The following is a 19,110-nucleotide window of genomic DNA, read 5'->3' as shown; positions in this document are numbered from 1 at the left end:
ATCCTAATGTTTAAAGTTTTATCTGATAAAATTCCCAGAATGCTGTGGTGTCAGTTGGAACAATACACTCCACTGGCAAAGATGTTATAAGAAAAAACTGTGGAAAGGAAAGGCTTTTTGAATGCAGAGGCAGCATTCGCTGGCTCTGACAATCATGGTTTTCACACAAGAGTGAAAAATTGAGGCCCATGATTGCAGGATTCTGGAAGGAGCCTTTACCTACTATTGTGTTTCTCTAGTTTGGCCAGCAGGTGGTGCATGTTTGTGTTTTGATGCTGCTGCAGAATCTTTTGGAAAGGCAGTCTGTAGTAGATTGTTGTTCTGGGATCTGATTAGCCCAGGAGCTCATTTTTCATTTGGAATTTACTGGCTTTTTCCCCAGTCTTAGCCAGGGGAAAGAGAGACAGATCTCTTTGCTGAGGCCATGTGATCAGTTATATTTGATGGTCTGTGAGCAGCATATTTCCTGATCTCAGGTACTTTGTAGAAAGAAAACAAATGTTTAGTTAGTATTATAATTGATCCATATTTCAGTTACCTGTTATTGTTTGCTGTTTGCACTTTTTCTGTGCATTATTCTAATTTTTACGACAATAAACAATTTTCAGTTTGTTGACTTTGCCTGTCTGGACTGATAAAGAATCCTGGTGGTTTGTGTGTTGGGTCTGTGAGTGCTTTCTAGGTACTGTGGTACTATCTACTACTGGGGATAATTTGAGAGCAGGAGACTCACCCAGAGGCGGTTGTGACCCAGTTGGTGGGAGGAGGGTGCTAGTGTAAAGCACAAATGGCAGGTGCAGGCGGACCTGAGCTGTACTGGGGATAGACCCTCTAAGTGGCCATGGGGTAACCCCAGGCGGGTGGCTAGGGTTTCATGATAGGGTTTATATAAGAGGGAAAAATCCTCGGGTAGTTGCCAATGAAAGCTTATGGTACCAGAATCTCTGTCTGGGCCCTGAAAGAGCCAAAGGAAAATATCAGGTCAAATAAATCTTTATTCACACTGAATGGCACTCCTTAGACCAGCACTGACTTCGGTGGCCACAACCCCAACTTATGTGGATGCCGAAAGCATGCACAAAGATAATGATGTCCTGTGTAGGGCCCACCCAGGTTGTGACCCAAAATGCAGGTATTGTGATCCCATTTGAGAGCCTATGCAAGAAACCTAAGTTTCTCTCCCATCAGTAGAAATTACGCTTGTTTAGTATGAATCAGAATTGAAAAATTGCTCTGTCAAAATGTCCCAGATCAGTGGATATCAAAACCCTCTGAGTTAAACTCTGTTGTATTTACTTTCTCTTCTAGTGAGCCAGTGCTCAGCTGACCACAACATAGTGCCTGTTGCAGTTGGTGTAATGGTGGTCATCTTAATCGTGTTGGGTTTGATTATCTACGGAATCTACCTCAAATGTAAATCAGACGGCTACCAGCGGATCTAGCTAAAGAAAGCCAATTGCACAGACATTAAAGGAAAAACTAAGGGCTTTTGGAGATATGGACACAGTCTTCCGCCACACAGCAAAGTGTATGAAAAATGGGACAACCATGGGACGGTTCTTTGTACCAAAAGTATCTGCAGGGAAAAAGATTTATGTAAAAGTCTGTTTGGCAACAAAACAGCAGATACAAAACGGAAGAATGTTCAAAGATTTATTGATGATGTCAAATACCAGACTTATTGCCCGACACAGGCCATGTTTCGCCTAAGAAGGGCTGCGACAGGGGCAAAAATCTCAGAGATATCATTCGTCGTAATAAATGTTATTCACATGAACCTTGAAATGGTAGGTTCTTGATAGAATAATGAGTTCTTGAAAATACAGCAGGAAGGAGATACTAATTACGAATAGGAGCCAACTTTTCAAAATTATTGGGGGTGCTAAGCCCAGTGGAAATAACCCTTCCCTGGACACATACAAGGGCTTTTTCTCAATATTGGGGGTCAGTGGCGTAGGAAGGGGGGGGGCGGGGGGGGGGCGGTCCGCCCCTGGTGCACGCGCTGGGGGGGGGGGGTGCCGGCCCCGCTGGTTCCCTGCTCCCTCTGCACTTCCGGGGCAGAGAGAGTAGGGAACCAGCGGGGCCGACGCAGCTCCGAGTGACGTGCACTCGGGGCGGATCGGCCCTCCCGCGGGTAAGAATGTGGTCCGGGGGGGGGCGGGGTTTGCGCTCCGGAGGGGGGGGGTGCACTGCAGAGGGGGGGGGGGGTCACGCCATGCTGCACCCGGGAGGGGTGCGCAGCGGCGACCCACCCCGGGTGCCATTAGCCCTCGCTACAGCACTGTTGGGGGTGCTCAAGCACCCACAGCACCCACAAAGTCGGCTCCTATGATGATGAGCATCACATGCCTTTCCTCCAGTGCTTTTTTTTCAAGAACTCATTCTATCAAGAACCTACCATTTCAAGGTTCATGTGAATAACATTTATTACGACGAATGATATCTCTGAGATTTTTGCCCCTGACGCAGCCCTTCTTGGGCGAAACACGGCCTGTGTCGGGCAATAAGTCTGGTATTTGACATCATCAATAAATTTTTGAACATTCTTCCGTTTTGTATCTGCTGTTTTGTTGTCTACGTTGGAGTTTGCAGATCGTTTGCCTTGTTTGTTTTTGAAAGTCTGTTTGGCATCAGGAACATGTTATGTTATATCATGTCTTCTATTCCGCCACTGCCTCCACAGTTCAGGGCGGATTACACCATCAAGAAGCCGAATCACTACGTCCAGGAATTACGTCACAGAATAGACAATAAAACAACTATAATATGACACAATGAGATAGAAAATACATAGTAATCAGATTAATTGAGATTCAAATTTTAAAACCAAGGGGCCCTTTTATTAAGGTGCGCTGAAAAATGGCCTGCAGTAGTGTAGACGCGTGTTTTGGGCGCGCGCAGAATCACTTTTCAGTGCACCTGTAAAGAAATGACTTTTTAACATTTTTGCTGAAAATGGACGTGCGGCAAAATGAAAATTGCTGCACGTCCATTTTGGGTCTGAGACCTTACCGCTAGCCATTGACCTAGCGGTAAGGTCTCATGTGGTAACCGGGCAGTAATGGTAGAGCCCCAGCTTATTCGTATTCAAATTTAAATCACTATTTGGCCAAATACAAATAACGTATTTGGGGCAGAATTGAACCAAATATGAATATTCGGTACAGCCCTACTTTCACCTGGCCTTTCGTGGGTGAGCCGGTTAAGATGTGGGCATACGCGACTCCCTAGGAGGCCAAATTTTGAAGCTGCCAAGATTCCACTTGCTTTAGGTCTCTGTTCTCTGATTTCTTGGGGGGAAAACCTGCTCTCCGCTCCTGTCTATGGGTACCAACATCTTACATCCTGCCATGTGATTGAATACTGAAAATGACGTTCCTTTCCCACTGTATTCCCCTTATTTGTCCTGTTTGTCTGTCCTAATTTGATTGTAAGCTCCGTTGAGCAGGGACTGTCTCTTCATGTCCAGTGTACAGCTCTGCGTACATCTAGAAGCACTATAGAAATGATAAGCAGTAGTGGTTGAATGTCTGATTTGTTATATTGTTCTTATATCTGAATTATGTGAACTAACTAAGGATAAATTGGAAATGAACAGAAGTCTAGTAAAGGGCTCCAGCACCTACAGGCACCTCTCTTACTCCTTCCAGCAGGGGTCTCTTTTCAGGCAAAAGACTCAGCAGCAACTGCCAAAGAATATGTGTAACCTTAGGCACCAGAGGAAACGGAAAGAGGGGTTTTCGCCCCGAGACGAGTTTCATGTTGGTGTGCAAGGAGGTTTAATGACAGGAAATTGCATGAGCCTATCTGGCTTATTATCTGGGCTGAAGGCAGTGGGCGGAGTTTGCCGTCATATTGGTCAGAACAAAACAATAGCAATCGCTATTAAAAACAATTGCAAACTTGTGAGGTTTATATATTTTTTTTTATTAAACCTCCTAGGTTTTGCATTAACTATGTTAGGAGGGGATGGGGGGATATAAGGGGAGTTTTTGAGGGGTCTGTGAAAAGGGGGGGGAGGAGTGTTATATTTGCCAGTGCTCCAGAGCTTGCTTGTTATTTGCAATGCTGTATTGTGGACTTCAGTGCTGCGCTATATGCCTTCAGTTTTTCTTCTGATGACAATAAAGATATTTCTATATAAAAATAATAGCAAACGAAAAATGGCAACAAAGAGTCAAACGGATGGGGCTAGCAGCAGCGAAAACGGTTATAGCACGCCATTGGAAAAGCAATCTGGGGCCCACAAATAATGATTGGAAGGTTAAGTTGAGAGAACTCATAGAACTGGACAAATTAACAGATAAAAGAATAGGGAGATACAACTCTGAGGCAAAAGAATGGGTACGGGTGCAGGAAATACTGAGAGATAAAGGGAAAGAAGAAAACGGTATGACATCCTGAGGATTAAAGGAGGGTGGGGGGGTTGAGGGGAGAGGGAGGAGGGTGGTAGAGGGACGGGGGGAAAATTGTTTAAAATGTAGATGAGCATTGTTACACTATTACGTGAAATGTAATGTTATGACAAGTTATAACGCAGTTGTGATATTTTGCTCTCAATAAACTTTACAAATTAAAAAAAAAAAAATAATAATAGCAAACGCTTATGTGTTTTTTTTTTATTTGACAGCCTTTTTATTTATTGGAAAGCTTCCCATATGTAGATATATATCATAAACTAAAATTGAAAATTACTAAAACAGCATCAAAAATTATCGTAGCTGGTAGAAACAGCAGTAATAAACTGTCTGTATTTTGTGCTCATCTACTATAATAAAACTCACCCTCAACGTTCTGAGGACACTGACGTCAGTGAAGCCAAGCCACTGACTTCAGTTCCTTCAGGTTCGAAGGTTCGTGGTGGTGAAGCCACCGGGCCCCGCCCTCGCATCAAACGTCATGACATCGAGGGCGGAGCAAACGTTGAGGGTGAGTTTTATTACTGTACCTGTGCTCCGCGCTCGCGTCAAACCGCGATGACGTCGAGGGCAGACCAGGAAAATCGCCACCCACACAGAGCTACGACAACGCTAACAGCGGCGGCGCACGAACCACCTACAACCGCGACGAGCAACGGGGCGGCCCAGGAAAATCGCCACTGTTCTCCGTATGTGATGTGAGTCACCTCCCTCCCCCCCAAAATGCTAGCGCCTGTTTCATTGCTCTGAGAAACGGGCCTTCTTTCCTAGTTTTTCTATACAATGCAGTAATACACGGACAAATCTAGTTGAGGATATCCTGTTTCCTGATGGGTTCATCTTAACTGTTGTTGTAATCTGCCTTGGGAAGCCTGCTATTAAGATGGAATGGATCCTCAGGAGCTTAGTCAAGATCGGGAGGCGGGGCTGGAGGTTGGGAGGCGGGGATAGGGCTGGGCAGACTTATACGGTCTGTGCCAGAGCCGGTGGTGGGAAGCGGGACTGGTGGTTGGGAGGCGGGGATAGTGCTGGACAGACTTGTACGGTCTGTGCCAGAGCCGGGGTTGGGAGGCAGGGCTGGGGAGGTGAGGATAGTGCTGGGCAGACTTATACGGTCTGTGCCTGTGCCAGAGCCGGTGGTTGGGAGGTGGGGCTGGTGGTTGGGAGGCGAGGATAGTGCGGGGCAGACTTATACGGTCTGTGCCCTGAAGAGCATAGGTACAAATCAAAGTAGGGTATACACAAAAAGCAGCAAATATGAGTTATCTTGTTGGGCAGACTGGATGGACTGTGCAGGTCTTTTTCTGCCGTCATCTACTATGTTACTATGTAAAATTAAACTCTCCTTTCATTGGGGCACATGGAATCACATCTTCACTTCATCTCTTTTGTAGAGGTTTATATGTTAGATATACAAATGGATTTTTCTGTTTTGAGTCTGTTACAGAGACAAGTGGTTATATAAGTCAAAATAATAAAAAAAATATTTGGGGCCCTATTTACTAAGCCATGCTAGAGACATGTTAGCATTTTTAGCGTGCATTAACCGTGTAGATGACCATAATATTCCTATCAGTATCTACACAGTGTGCACAAGTTTTTAGCACACACTTAAAACGTTAGCGTACCTTAGTAATCAGGGCTCTTGTTTTCATGCAGATTTCTCATTTGTTGAAACCTAACTAAATGGGTTATAATGTTTAAAAAAGTAATACCATGTGCATGTAAAGTTTGGACAAATGAATTAAAACCCATCAATATTCTGTCCTAATTAGATTGTAAGCTCTGTCGAGCAGGGACTGTCTCTTCATGTTCAAGTGTACAGCGCTGCGTACGTCTAGTAGCGCTTTAGAAATGATAAGTAGTAGTAGTCTCTGGGATTCTGGAATCTTGCTACTCTTTGGGGTTCCGGAATCTTGCTACTTTTTGGGGTTCCGGAATCTTGCTACCCTTTGTCCTTATCCCTTATTTGTCCTGTTTGTCTGTCCTAATTAGATTGTAAGCTCTGTGGAGCAGGGACTGTCTCTTCATGTTCAAGTGTACAGTGCTGCGTACGCCTAGTAGCGCTATAGAAATGATAAGTAGTAGTAGGAAGCAAATGTTCCAAATATGTACTACATTGTAGCAATAATGAAATATTCACATAGCAGGTTGCCAACAGACTTATTTTCCACTGAAAATAATCAACTTTGTAAGAACTTGGCGGCTAATAGTGTGCTGCTTGCGTTTACATCCAAGAGCAACAAATCCACCAGAGTAGACAAAGAACAACAGTGTCCCACGAGTAATCTCAGGAGCAAAAGAGGAGTGGGAACGGAACCAGGCTCTTCAATGAACAGCCCGGAGACAAAGTTCAAAATACAATTTATTAAATGATGACTCTAAAAGGTACCCTCATTCAATATCTCTCTTTTAAATAGTAGTAATAAAAAAATCAAGTGCATTTTTATGATATTCCGCTGCATTCTACAAAACAAAAGGAGCACAAAAGTAGAACTAGAGGACATGAAATGAGATTGAAGGGGGGCAGACTCAAGAAAAATGTCAGGAAGTATTTTTTCACAGAGAGAGTGGTGGATGCTTGGAATGCCCTCCCACGAGAGGTGGAGATGAAAACGGTAACGGAATTCAAGGATGCGTGGGATAAACATAAAGGAATCCTATTCGGAAAGAAGGGATCCTCAGGAACTTAGCGGAGATTGGATGGCAGAGGCGGGGCTGGTGGTTGGGAGGCGGGGTTAGTGCTGGGCAGACTTATACAGTCTGTGCCCTGAAAAAGACAGATACAAATCAAGGGGCTGGTGGTTGGGAGGCGGGGCTAGTGCTGGGCAGACTTATACGTCTGTGCCCTGAAAAAGACAGATACAAATCAAGGGGCTGGTGGTTGGGAGGCGGGGCTAGTGCTGGGCAGACTTATACAGTCTGTACCCTGAAAAAGACAGATACAAATCAAGGTAAGGTATACACAAAAAGTAGCACATATGAGTTTATCTTGTTGGGCAGACTGGATGGACCGTGCAGGTCTTTTTCTCCCGTCATCTACTATGTTACTATTAGCATGTTCTCAATATACCATCTTTCTCTTTTGATCTAAGCACAGGGAAAAAAATTAAATGCTCCCAGGTTTCATCTTTTGTCATTAAAAATAAAAACTGTGAATGTTGAGCATCTGATTCTCATAACATGATGTCTGTTTTGGTGGCCCTTTCTGCTAGGTGAAAAAAAATCTCAGCAACAATACAATGCCTACTAGTGTGTTCCTATAAGCAGCCCCTGGAAATAACACAACTTCCTCTGGGTACATCTGTATGCTGCACAAGATGCCATGTTTCTAACCATAACTGAGATTAATTAACAACAAACAATGTCAACGTGGATACAGCAGCTGATCGTTTGCTTTGTTCTGACCAATATGACGGCTTCACCCTTTGGACGTCAAGCCGTTCCTTCCCTCCTTGTTGGTGCGCATGTGTGAAAGTAGGTATCACCTCTTTTCCCTCTCCCCCCCTCCCCCCCCTCATGGGAGCAGAATAGGGAAGCGAGGAGGGAGAGAGTCGTGGTTCGTTGACAGCAGTAGCCCAGTGGAATAAGCACCGCCCCCTCCCCCTCAGCTCTCAGAGCATAAAGTGACAGTGAGCAGGTGTGGGTCTGGGACAGGAGTCGGATTGGGTAGGTTGTTGTGACGTCGCGATGACGTGTTCCCACCCCCCGCCCCGCCCAGCCAACATGGCTACCTGGGTGCTGCTGAGGAGGAAAAGTGGTTCATATCTACCGGCGCTGTTGCTGCTCCGGTGAGTGACGCTGTGACGGGATCGGGGGCTTCTTTGGGGGCTGAATTCGGGCCGTTACTGCGAATGTCCTCAGAGTCCCGTCAGTGTGTTAACACGAGAGAATTGCACAACCGTGGTGTCACCTGCTTGAGAGTGTTAAAATTCTGCAAAAACACCAGCGTAGTGCGACTGATAACCCTATAGCCCCTCCCCCTCCGTGTCCAGCATTTCCCTTTCTCTGCTTTACTTCCTTCCCCCCTCCCCTTTTTTAGTGCACTGATATACTACTACTACTACTTAACATTTCTAGAGCGCTACTAGGGTTACGCAGCGCTGTACAATTTAACAAAGAGAGACAGTCCGTGCTCAAAGAGCTTACAATCTAATAGATAAGAGTGAGACAAATATAGGACAATCAAGCCATTGTGACATCACTGATGAGGTTGGCTCTTAGGCATTGGTGGAATGAGGCATTATGACATCACAATCTCAGCTCTGGTTAAATCACTGCTATATGTAATACTACTACTACTACTTAACATTTCTAGAGCGCTACTAGGGTTACGCAGCGCTGTACAATTTAACAAAGAGAGACAGACAGTCCGTGCTCAAAGAGCTAACAATCTAATAGACAAGTGAACGGTCGGTCCGATAGGGGCAGTCAAATTGGGGCATTCTGGATTCACTGAACGGTAAGGATTAGGTGCCGAACGCAGCATTGAAGAGGTGGGCTTTAAGCAAAGACTTGAAGACGGGCAGGGAGGGGGCTTGGCGTAAGGGTTCAGGAAGGTTGTTCCAAGCATAGGGTGAGGCGAGGCAGAATGAGCGGAGCCTGGAGTTGGCGGTGGTGGAGAAGGGTACTGAGAGGAGGGATTTATCCTGTGAACGGAGGTTACGGGCGGGAACGTAAGGGGAGATGAGGGTAGAAAGATAGTGAGGGGCAGCAGACTGAGTGCATTTGTAGGTAAGAAGGAGAAGCTTGAATTGAATGCGGTATCTGATCGGAAGCCAGTGAAGTGACCTGAGGAGAGGGGTGATATGAGTATATCGGTTCTGGCGGAATATGAGACGTGCAGCAGAGTTCTGAACAGACTGAAGGGGGGATAGATGGCTAAGTGGGAGGCCGGTGAGGAGTAAGTTGCAGTAGTCCAGGATATCGCACGGACCTACTTTCTTCACGTGGGGGGGATTTAATGTGCAGGTTATTAACTGCAGAAATGACTGGTTATGACTTGGAGCAGAGAGCAAACACCAGTGGACTAGAGCAGTGGGTAGGCAACTCTGGTCATCATCACGTGACCTAAATCGGTACAGTTTTCATGATATGCATGCTGACTACATATCAGATGTATTTCCATGCAGTGCAAATAATACATGGTAAACCAGTTCAATTTATTGATAGAAGTGTATAAAATAATGAGTGGAATGGATCGGGTGGATGTGAAGCGACTGTTCACGCTATCCAAAAATACTAGGACTAGAGGGCATGAGTTGAAGCTACAGTGTGGTAAATTTAAAACGAATCGGAGAAAATTTTTCTTCACCCAACGTGTAATTAGACTCTGGAATTCATTGCCGGAGAACGTGGTACGGGCGGTTAGCTTGACGGAGTTTAAAAAGGGGTTAGATAGATTCCTAAAGGACAAGTCCATAGACCGCTATTAAATGGACTTGGAAAAATTCCGCATTTTTAGGTATAACTTGTCTGGAATGTTTTTACGTTTGGGGAGCGTGCCAGGTGCCCTTGACCTGGATTGGCCACTGTCGGTGACAGGATGCTGGGCTAGATGGACCTTTGGTCTTTCCCAGTATGGCACTACTTATGTACTTATGTACTTATGATTTAGCTCACACCCTTTTCAGTAGTAGGTAAAGGTGAGTTACATACATGTATGCTACCACCTTTGCCTACGTTGGTACTCACTTGTGGAATGCCCTACCAAAATCAGTGAAAATGGTTCAGGATCATCTGACTTTTAGGAAGTCGCTTAAGACCTGCTTATTTGAGCAAGCATACCCCAAAGATCCAGTCCAACCCCACTAACCTCGGGACGCTGCCATTATGGGCTGACCCATTTCTTTATCCTTACCTCTTTGCCATGCTTACCCCCTTCCATTCACTGTACCCTATCTATTTGTTATTCAAATGTTGTAAGCCACATTGAGCCTACCAGAGGTGGGAAATTGTGGGATATAAGCACTGTAAAATAAATAAATAATACAGGTACTTTCCCTATTGCTAGATGGCTGACAATCTAAATCCCCCTGTTTACTAAGCAGCGCTGCTTGGTAAACAGGGGGTTAAGTTTGTACCTGAGGCAGTGGGAAGGTTAAATGTTTTGCCCAGGATCACAAGGAGTAGCAGGAGGATTGGAACTGGGCTTCCCTGGTTGTTGCCCAGTGTTTTAATCACTAGGCTAGTCCTCTGCTCCATTTAAAGCATATTCATTGTGCATATTCTGTAAACCTGACTGACTTATGGCACTGGAGAACTGGAGTTCCTTAGTCCTGCCCTAGAGCCTGCATGTGGATTGCAAAATGTGCTTTCATTTTTTTTCTAGTGATTATGCATTGCGGGGTAGGAGGAGGAGGTACAAATGTTTGACATTTAAACTGACACTTGACAGGTTACTTAGATGTCTTCCTTCATTTAAAATATCTGTTTTTAAAATTTGCCTACTGCATGTAATGCTGTTTGACCCTGGTGTGTATTTGACCAATGTCAAATGACTATATGCTGCAAGATTCAACTTTTGTTTTGTTTGTTGAGTTAGAAAATCAGATTGAATGTCTTGGGATATCTTTTTTGGGGGGAGGGGTTGTGGGAGAGAAGGGAGGTTACAAAGTCATAGAGAAACCTGTAGTAATGTTCCCAAGGTCACACAGATTTACTGTCAGGAAGGAATCAAGTTCATGTCCAAGGACTTCTGAATCATAGCTCACATTATGGAATTGTTCTTGAAATTTTCAGACTTACCCCTTATATTTATAGTCCCACTTTCCCTTTTTTAGCCACTATCCCCCAGATTCTATATAGCGCGCCTAGAGATCCATGCCAAAATCTAGGCGTATTCTATAACAATGTGTGTTAACTTAATTGGCTAAACAGCTAATCAGTGTTGTTAACAGCACTTAACAAACAATATTGATCAGTAATTGGCAATAATTAGAATTTACGTACACAACTCACTAAGCATATGCTGTAACACAGTGTGCCTAACTTCTAACGCGCGCAGGCAAAAAGGGGCATGGTTATGGATGGGGAAATGGACGTTTGTGCGCGTTCTGAAATTTACACACATTGTAATAGAATATGGCCCTCTATGCCTAAATCTGTGTGCCGGGATTTATGCCTCATTTTCATTTGTGTAAGTGGAGGCGAGTAGTTTTAGGCACTAGGAAATCAACCAGGGGCGTAGCTAGGCATGGGCCCCCACAGATTTAGCCCTGGCCCCCTCTGCTTTCGAACCTTACCCTCTGCCGACCCTCCCCCGCCACTTTCGAGCCGCCGCCACCGCCAGGTACCTATGCTGGCGTACGTGCAGGACGTCAGGAGTCAAGACTCGCAGAAACAGATCAGCGAACGCGCGGCTGGTGGGGGTTGGGGACCCCCGCCAACAAAGGTAGCTGGCGGCGGTGGTGGTGGGGGGGGGGGTCAAAAGTGGTGGGGGAGGGGCGGCAGCACAAGTGGGGGGGGGGGGGGGTTGGCGGCGCCGGGGGAGGCTAAATGTGCCCCCTCACCTTGTGCTTTGGACCCCCCTCCCGCTGAGGTCTGGCTACGCCCCTGAAATCAACTAAGTGTGTTCTATATACTGTGCCTACATCTAGCCACCGCTTATAGAATACGCTTAAGCGGGAATGTGGAAATGTTTTCCATGCTTTAATTTGGGGAGCAATGTTTGGCTACAGACATATGATGGAAGGTCGCATAATTCTGTGAGGAGTAACAGCTCCTTATCCCAGTGAGAATCCCCTTGTTTATTGGGAGGAGTAGGATTACTGTATATCTTTGGTACAGGAATACTGGAGAAGTAACTCCTGCACAGGATACTATATAGAGTGATTTAGGGAGGAAGTTATTAACATTTGTTACTATTAAGAAGTTCTATATTACTGCTAACCATGGTTATTAGTAAGGTCTTGTTGCATAAAATGGGGCCTGAGCTAAAATAGCATGAGTTAGTGGTAAAATAACACTTCTTAATGCTATTCCACATTGATGACTTCCTCCCTTAATCAAACCAGCTGCTCCCTGTCTCCATCTGGTGGTAGTAGGGCATTAACGTATACATCTGGATTGCTTTGGCAAGTCTTAAAGAAAATTAGCAGGTAAGACTACAGTTTTTCTTTTCACTATTGTAGTCCCAGAAATTGCTTTGAAAATTGTTTTCTATATGAAATGTATTCTAACTTAATAACAGTTTTGTAACATATTATTCTCTGTAACTCTTTACAGGAAAAGGCCTTGGGTACAGCAGCCTATGAGACATGCAACTGCAGGTATTGATTGCACTTTGGATTTTAAATAAAAATTAAAAGATAGCCAGAGAATATTAAAAAGATACATCTATTTTCTTACCCTAAAAATGATTTCAGTAGTCAAGTTAGTAATCATTAGTAATAATAAGTTGCATTTTTGTGATGTCTTTTGTCCAAATAGTATCACAAGATTTCGGAAGTACCTGTAGTATCGGTGATCGCTGAGGCAAATGACATGTTCTAGCACCTAGACTTTGAAAAAGTTTGTAGGAAATGTAGTATTTTTTACATTTTGTACCTTGACCTCACAAATTTTTCATTAATTATGTTTATATGGAATTAAAAGGTCAAGAAACACATTGTACAACTTATGTTGGACTAACTTAATAAAGCGCTACATTAGGGCTTCCCAAGTGTGCCCTGGTAATCGCACCGCCAGTTGGGTTGATATCAAAGTCAGTTGGAAGACGTCAGTGATTCGTTCACTCTTTAAGAATAAGCTAATTTGGGCACTTCATCCCCATTCGGTTGTTGTTCTGTCTCTGAGAAAGTGGTCGCTCAGCAGAACTGTGTTGAGTCTGGCGGACTGCTTTTTGTATGTAATGGAATCAGGCAATCTTTTTATTGACTTTTCATTGACTTTTTTTGTCTACTAATAAACACAATTTTACGCATGTTAACTCACCTCTGTAGTTGGTTGGAATTTAATTGGTTCCCGCCCCCCTACTCTTGTTCTTTAGATTTTTTTTTTTTTTTTGCTTTCTCTCATTTTATGTTGTCACTAGCTGTTAAGCCCGTAAAAACGGGCAAGTATTGCAGCCCTCCTCTCTCCCCTGGCCTCACCCCGTCCACCGATCCTCACCCCCATATCCAGCGACCCTCCTCTTTCCCTCGGCCTCCCCCCCTCCCCCCATGTCCAGCAACCCTCCTCTGTGCCCTGCTCTCACCCCAAGTCCAGCAACCGTGGCCTCTCCCCCCTGCCCTCCCCCCATGTCCAGCTACCCTAATTGCCGCCGCTCCCTCCCCCCTCCATGCCGGGCCCCCTGCACTGACCTGACAGCACCTCTCACCTCCGTGTGAAAGCGCTACATGCAGCAGCAGATCGCTCTGCTGCTGCCTGCAGCGCTTCCACACGGAGGTGAGTGGCGCTGTCAGGTCAGTGCAGTGGGCCCGATACGGAGGGGGGCGGGAGCGGCGGCGGGGATGGGGGGAGGGAGGAGGTTGTTTCCCTCTCTGTTCCGCCCTCTGACATCATGACGTCTTGACACGAGGGCGGGGCAGAGAGGGAAGTCTGTACTGCGCATTTGCAAGTGAGTACGGTCACTTGCCGTTTATATGTTTGATTGTACAACATATCTGGATATGTGCTGGCTTTGAACCCATCAATATTATATACATTTCTTTTTCTCAAATGGATGTTTAAGCTGCACATACCCCACGCATAAGTGGCCTTTTCTCCTGTATTTAGAACAGGCTCTACGCCGGCAGATTCTGTTCTAAAATACTACTGAAATGTAAGACGCACTGCACGTCTCGATTCCTATTTGCACAATAGGGCGGTTTATAAAAATAAAACAGTGGGACAATGACATTTAACTGCTGACAGCTTTCTTTGTTTTGATTTCTTTCAAAGAATTTGAAAGTATAATGGTGGTAATTTTTCATCCTTTCTGTCCCCCTCCCTTATTTAGTGGGCTTGAGTATCCAGGTGGATGACCTTTTAAAAATTCCTTTGTGTTTATTGGTTATTGATTATTTTTCAGCATTCTGCGCTGGATGAATTCTTTAAATAGAACTATTATTGTATATTTAATTATTGGTAAATTCCTATAAATATATAATTTAAAAAAATTAGGCAATCAAAGCAATGTTCTAGATATTAATAATATACATCATAAAGCCTGAATCACTAGATAGTATATATAAAATATGATACCATTCTGGGAAAAGTTAAAATATTGTGCCTTCAGCTGCCTGAGAACTGGAGAAAGCTGATTCCAAAGCTCAGGCCATGCCACTGAAAATATTCTAGCCCTGGGCACACCCAAGTGAGCCTGACAAAAAGAAGGAAAATCCAGCCTCATAACATGCACACCTTGATGAGAGTTGCCAGTGAAGAACAGCACCCAAAATCGGAAGATTTTTTAGCATGCAAGCTTTAAAACCCACACAATTAATTTGAACCTTGTCTGATCCAATGCAGGCAACCAATGCAAATCAAATAACGATTCACTGTATAATATGTATAAAAGGTGCAGCGAAGGGCGACTAAAATGATAGCGGGGATGGGACGACTTCCCTATGAAGAAAGACTAAGGACGCTAGGGCTTTTCAGCTTGGAGAAGAGACGGCTGAGGGGAGTCATGATAGAGGTATATAAAATAATGAGTGGAGTGGAAGAGGTGGATGTGAAGCATCTGTTCACGCTTTCCAAAAATACTAGGACTAGGGGGCATGCGATCAAAAATTTAAAACAAATCGGAGAAAATGTTTCTTCACCCAACGCATAATTAAACTCTGGAATTCGTTGCCGGAGAATGTGGTGAAGGCGGTTAGTTTAGCAGATTTTAAAAAGGGGGGTAGACTGTTTCCTAAAGGACAAGTCCATAAACCACTACTAAATGGACTTGGGAAAAATCCACAATTCCAGGAATAACATGTATAGAATGTTTATACGTTTGGGAAGCTCACCAGGTGCCCTTGGCCTGGATTGGCCGCTGTCGTGGACAGGATGCTGGGCTCGATGGACCCTTGGTCTTTTCCCAGTGTGGCATTACTTATGTAATATAATCCCATAATCTGCTTGATAATATATATTCCAAGCATTAGAATTTTGAATCATCTGCAGTGGTTTCCACATTGCTGCAGGGAGCCCTATATATAATGCATTAAATAATCTGAGAGCAAAAATCAGTAGGATCTAAATAAAAACATAACCTGTGTTCATTTTGGTACAACTGGATAACACCTTAGATTTGCAAACTCACCTGTTTATCTTATACCTGTTGAACAAATGGGTTCAGAGGTGTTGGGGATTTTCTGTTGTTTTGCATCAGTGGATAAAAATGCTTATTGCTTCTATCTATGGATACAGAGACTCGTAATTGATTTGTTGCAATCTTCAATTGGCTTTTTTAAACAGGTGCAAAGAGAATTGAGAAAGTCCTCATTGCAAATAGAGGAGAGATTGCCTGCCGGGTGATGAGGACTTCTAAGAAGATGGGCATACAGTCAGTAGCTGTTTATAGTGAGGCGGACAAAAATGCCATGCATGTAGCAATGGTAGGTTCATTCACCCTCTGCTGTGTGATGTAGTCTCTCGTAACGGGAATTTTCTGAAGGGTAAGGTTTTGGCAGCTAATAAGATCTGAAATGAAATCACTGCTTACTGCCTGTACCTTCTATCCCCACCTCTTTAATTCCCTTACCTCTTAATTGTTCTGTCTGTCCTATTTAGATTGTAAGCTCTTTGAGCAGGGACTGTCTTTTCATGTATGGTGTACAGCGCTGCATATGCCTTGTAGCGCTATAGAAGTGATAAGTAGTAGCAGTAGTAATGTAGAAGCCTGCCGTTGCTGATCTGCAAGGGCAGGCTTCTACATGGAATGTTGCTAGTGGAGGAGTAGCCTAGTGGTTAGTGCAGTGGAACATGGGATGTTGTTACTATTTGAGATTCTGGAATGTTCTGTTACTTGAGATTCTACATGGAATGTTGCTACTATTGGAGATTCTGTTGCTACTATTTGAGATTCTACATGGAATGTTGCTAGTGAAGGAATTAGTGGTTAGTGCAGTGGAACATGGGATGTTGTTACTATTTGAGATTCTGGAATGTTGCTATTACTTGAGATTCTACATGGAATGTTGCTACTATTGGAGATTCTGTTGCTACTATTGGAGATTCTGTTGCTACTATTTGGGATTCTACATGGAATGTTGCTACTATTGGAGATTCTGTTGCTATTATTTGGGATTCTACATGGAATGTTGCTACTGTTGGAGATTCTGTTTGAAGAAAAGGATGCCGCCACTTTTGTAGAGAAGGCTAGACGATATTTAATATAAACAGTGTATTTACAATTTTCTGCATAGCTCAATGGGCTATTGCAGGAAGCATTTCTTGATAAGCAATATACAAGCCAGAATGAATGATCAAAACAAAGCAAAGAAATCAGGATGCTATATACAGACAAAGAAAGCAGAGACAGACAAAGAAAAATTCAAAAATGCTCGATACCTCTTTGTTTCCCTCTAGTTTTATACCGGGCCTCTGACTAATTCTCTCATACAACATTCCTGTGCAAGTCTCTGCATACCACAAACTGTTAATCATGTGCAGAACATCTGCTTTCACTTACTGCTCCCCCTTCTTTCCAGACTTTCTGGAGCCGTGCCTCTGGCTAATGTGGGCCCCATCATGTCCCAGGAGATTTTAGTGTTGAAACTGTTCTTTGAAGCATTCCACTTCCATTTTTTTATGCTTTTGTTCAACAAATCCTCCCTTTTGAGGACTGATTGTTTCAGGCCTCAAACATCTGTTTCAGCTCCAGTCTGTTTTCTTACCTCCCTTCTAGATCTCCTCCCCCATGTTTGTGGCATTCAGTTTCTGCACGCTTTTTCAATATTTTTGGCTGACATATTAAAGTTCTATTTATTCTTAGTTATCATTGTTATTTTAAAAGCATCCTGGCACATCTTTGCAAACATGCTAATACATGTTGCATTAAACAGATTCAATTGTACTAGGGTACAAAATTTATAATTCTTTTGAATACAGACAGTGAGTTTCATCACAAGGGAAGTACACTGTCATTCTTATGTTTCATATAAGAACAATTATAAGGATAATGCCCAATTGCATTAGTTAATGTGGCATTAAAAATTACACAAATTAAAAGCATAACATTCATTGAATCAGTTGTTACAACATTTTGCGTGTAAGTGCACTTTATCAGGGGAATGTGTTCAGTTGTCATACTATTAATCAAACACCAACATGATGTCTGTGGGTACTTGTCCATAAGCAAGGCTTGCTTATAAATAGTCTCATTTGTCCAATGAAGGTTTTCATCATCTCTTACACAGGTATTATTGGGATCACAGTCATGGTGCCCACTCAATTTTATCATTGTAGTCCCATACATCATAGCTGGCAAGGACAAGGATGTGGGCACATATGATACAATCAGTCAAATTCAACATCTTGGCCACTGTAATAAGTCTATTCTCATATGTGTTCATTGTCCATTAACAAACAACAACAGTCCAATACCATCATGTTTAGGGACATGATGTTTGTTTATTCTTTGTCCATTTCAATATTATTAGTTCGTCGAATATCTGATAAATGTATCCAAGAAGTATGACCTTCCAGACAGGCAGCGGTCTGAGTAAGGGCCGTGATAGCAAAAGGCCCTACATACACAGGATCCTTCCATGTTTTATGTGTAAAGTTCTTTCGTAGCACTAGATCACCTACTTTAAAAGCACAAACATCATTATTCCCTACCTGATGTGATACATTTGTACGAATCATGTCACTGGTCAAATTTAGCATTGGTTGTAATTTTTGCCAGTACTGAGTTGTATTATCAGTACTTGCTGTCTGCATCGGGAAGAAATGACGTCCTGTCTGAATTTGGAATGGGGTCAATTTAGTACGCCCATTAGGTTGGGCCCTTATAACCATCAAAGCTAATGGTAACAAATCAAGCCAGGTATATGGTTTACCTGCTGTTTCCTTGTTTAAAGCCTTCAGTAATACTCTCAATTTAGTTTTTAAAATACCATTGTAGCGTTCCACCAAACCATTGGAGGTGGGGCGATACACTGATACCTTTCTGTGTGTTAAACCCATAATCGTTTCCATTTCTTTCAAAACACTGTTATTAAAATGTGTCCCGTTATCAGAAATTATTCTAGATGGACACCCATGTCTTGGCATAATATGAGTTACCAGGCATTGTACCACTTCATGTGCTGTCTCCCTTTTACATGGAAATGCTTCTACCCACCTTGAAAAAGCATCCACCCAAACTAACAAATACCTTTTTCCCTGCACTGGAACAATCATATCGGTAAAATCAATATACCATTCTTTTGCTGGGCCTTCTGGTATTGGAAGTGTCCCAGGCGATATTTTAGGACCTCGTTTAGGTATGTTAATATTGCATACCATGCAATTTTGCACAACCTGTTGAATCAGGTTATCAATTTTTAAAGTCCAAAACCTTTGTTCAAACTGTTGTCTCATTGTTTCCTTATTCCAATGCATGGTTGCATGCCAACCAGCCAATACCTTAATCGCCTGGCTCATTGGCATACAAGGTAATCCTTCTTCTGCATTAAACCATTCACTTCCCAATTTCATACATCCTCTCTTCAACCATTTTTCACTTTCCTGTCCCTCTGGCTGCCACATTTCAATCTTATCTACATTCGTA

At 43.4% G+C, this 19,110-nt stretch overlaps 2 protein-coding genes across 3 annotated transcripts in view; both read left to right on the top strand.

The window, feature by feature from the left end:
* LAMP3 (lysosomal associated membrane protein 3) overlaps positions 1–1,912 on the top strand; it is a 37,212-nt gene extending 35,300 nt beyond the window's left edge. For both annotated transcript variants that reach the window (XM_030216638.1, XM_030216637.1), the window contains one exon: positions 1,309–1,912. In XM_030216638.1, coding sequence (XP_030072498.1) covers positions 1,309–1,442 — 134 coding nt within the window. In that variant the 3' untranslated portion in view covers positions 1,443–1,912. The remainder of the gene's footprint in view (positions 1–1,308) is intronic.
* A 6,206-nt stretch (positions 1,913–8,118) lies between these two features.
* MCCC1 (methylcrotonoyl-CoA carboxylase 1) overlaps positions 8,119–19,110 on the top strand; it is a 61,327-nt gene continuing 50,335 nt past the window's right edge. The window contains exons 1-3 of the mRNA XM_030216209.1: positions 8,119–8,209; positions 12,645–12,688; positions 15,810–15,949. Coding sequence (XP_030072069.1) covers positions 8,145–8,209; positions 12,645–12,688; positions 15,810–15,949 — 249 coding nt within the window. The 5' untranslated portion in view covers positions 8,119–8,144. The remainder of the gene's footprint in view (positions 8,210–12,644; positions 12,689–15,809; positions 15,950–19,110) is intronic.

The sequence above is a fragment of the Microcaecilia unicolor genome, chromosome 10, assembly GCF_901765095.1.
Source record: "Microcaecilia unicolor chromosome 10, aMicUni1.1, whole genome shotgun sequence".
NCBI lineage: Eukaryota > Metazoa > Chordata > Amphibia > Gymnophiona > Siphonopidae > Microcaecilia > Microcaecilia unicolor.
Note: the sequence above shows the minus strand (reverse complement) of the source record. Positions and strands in the feature narration are given on the sequence as shown.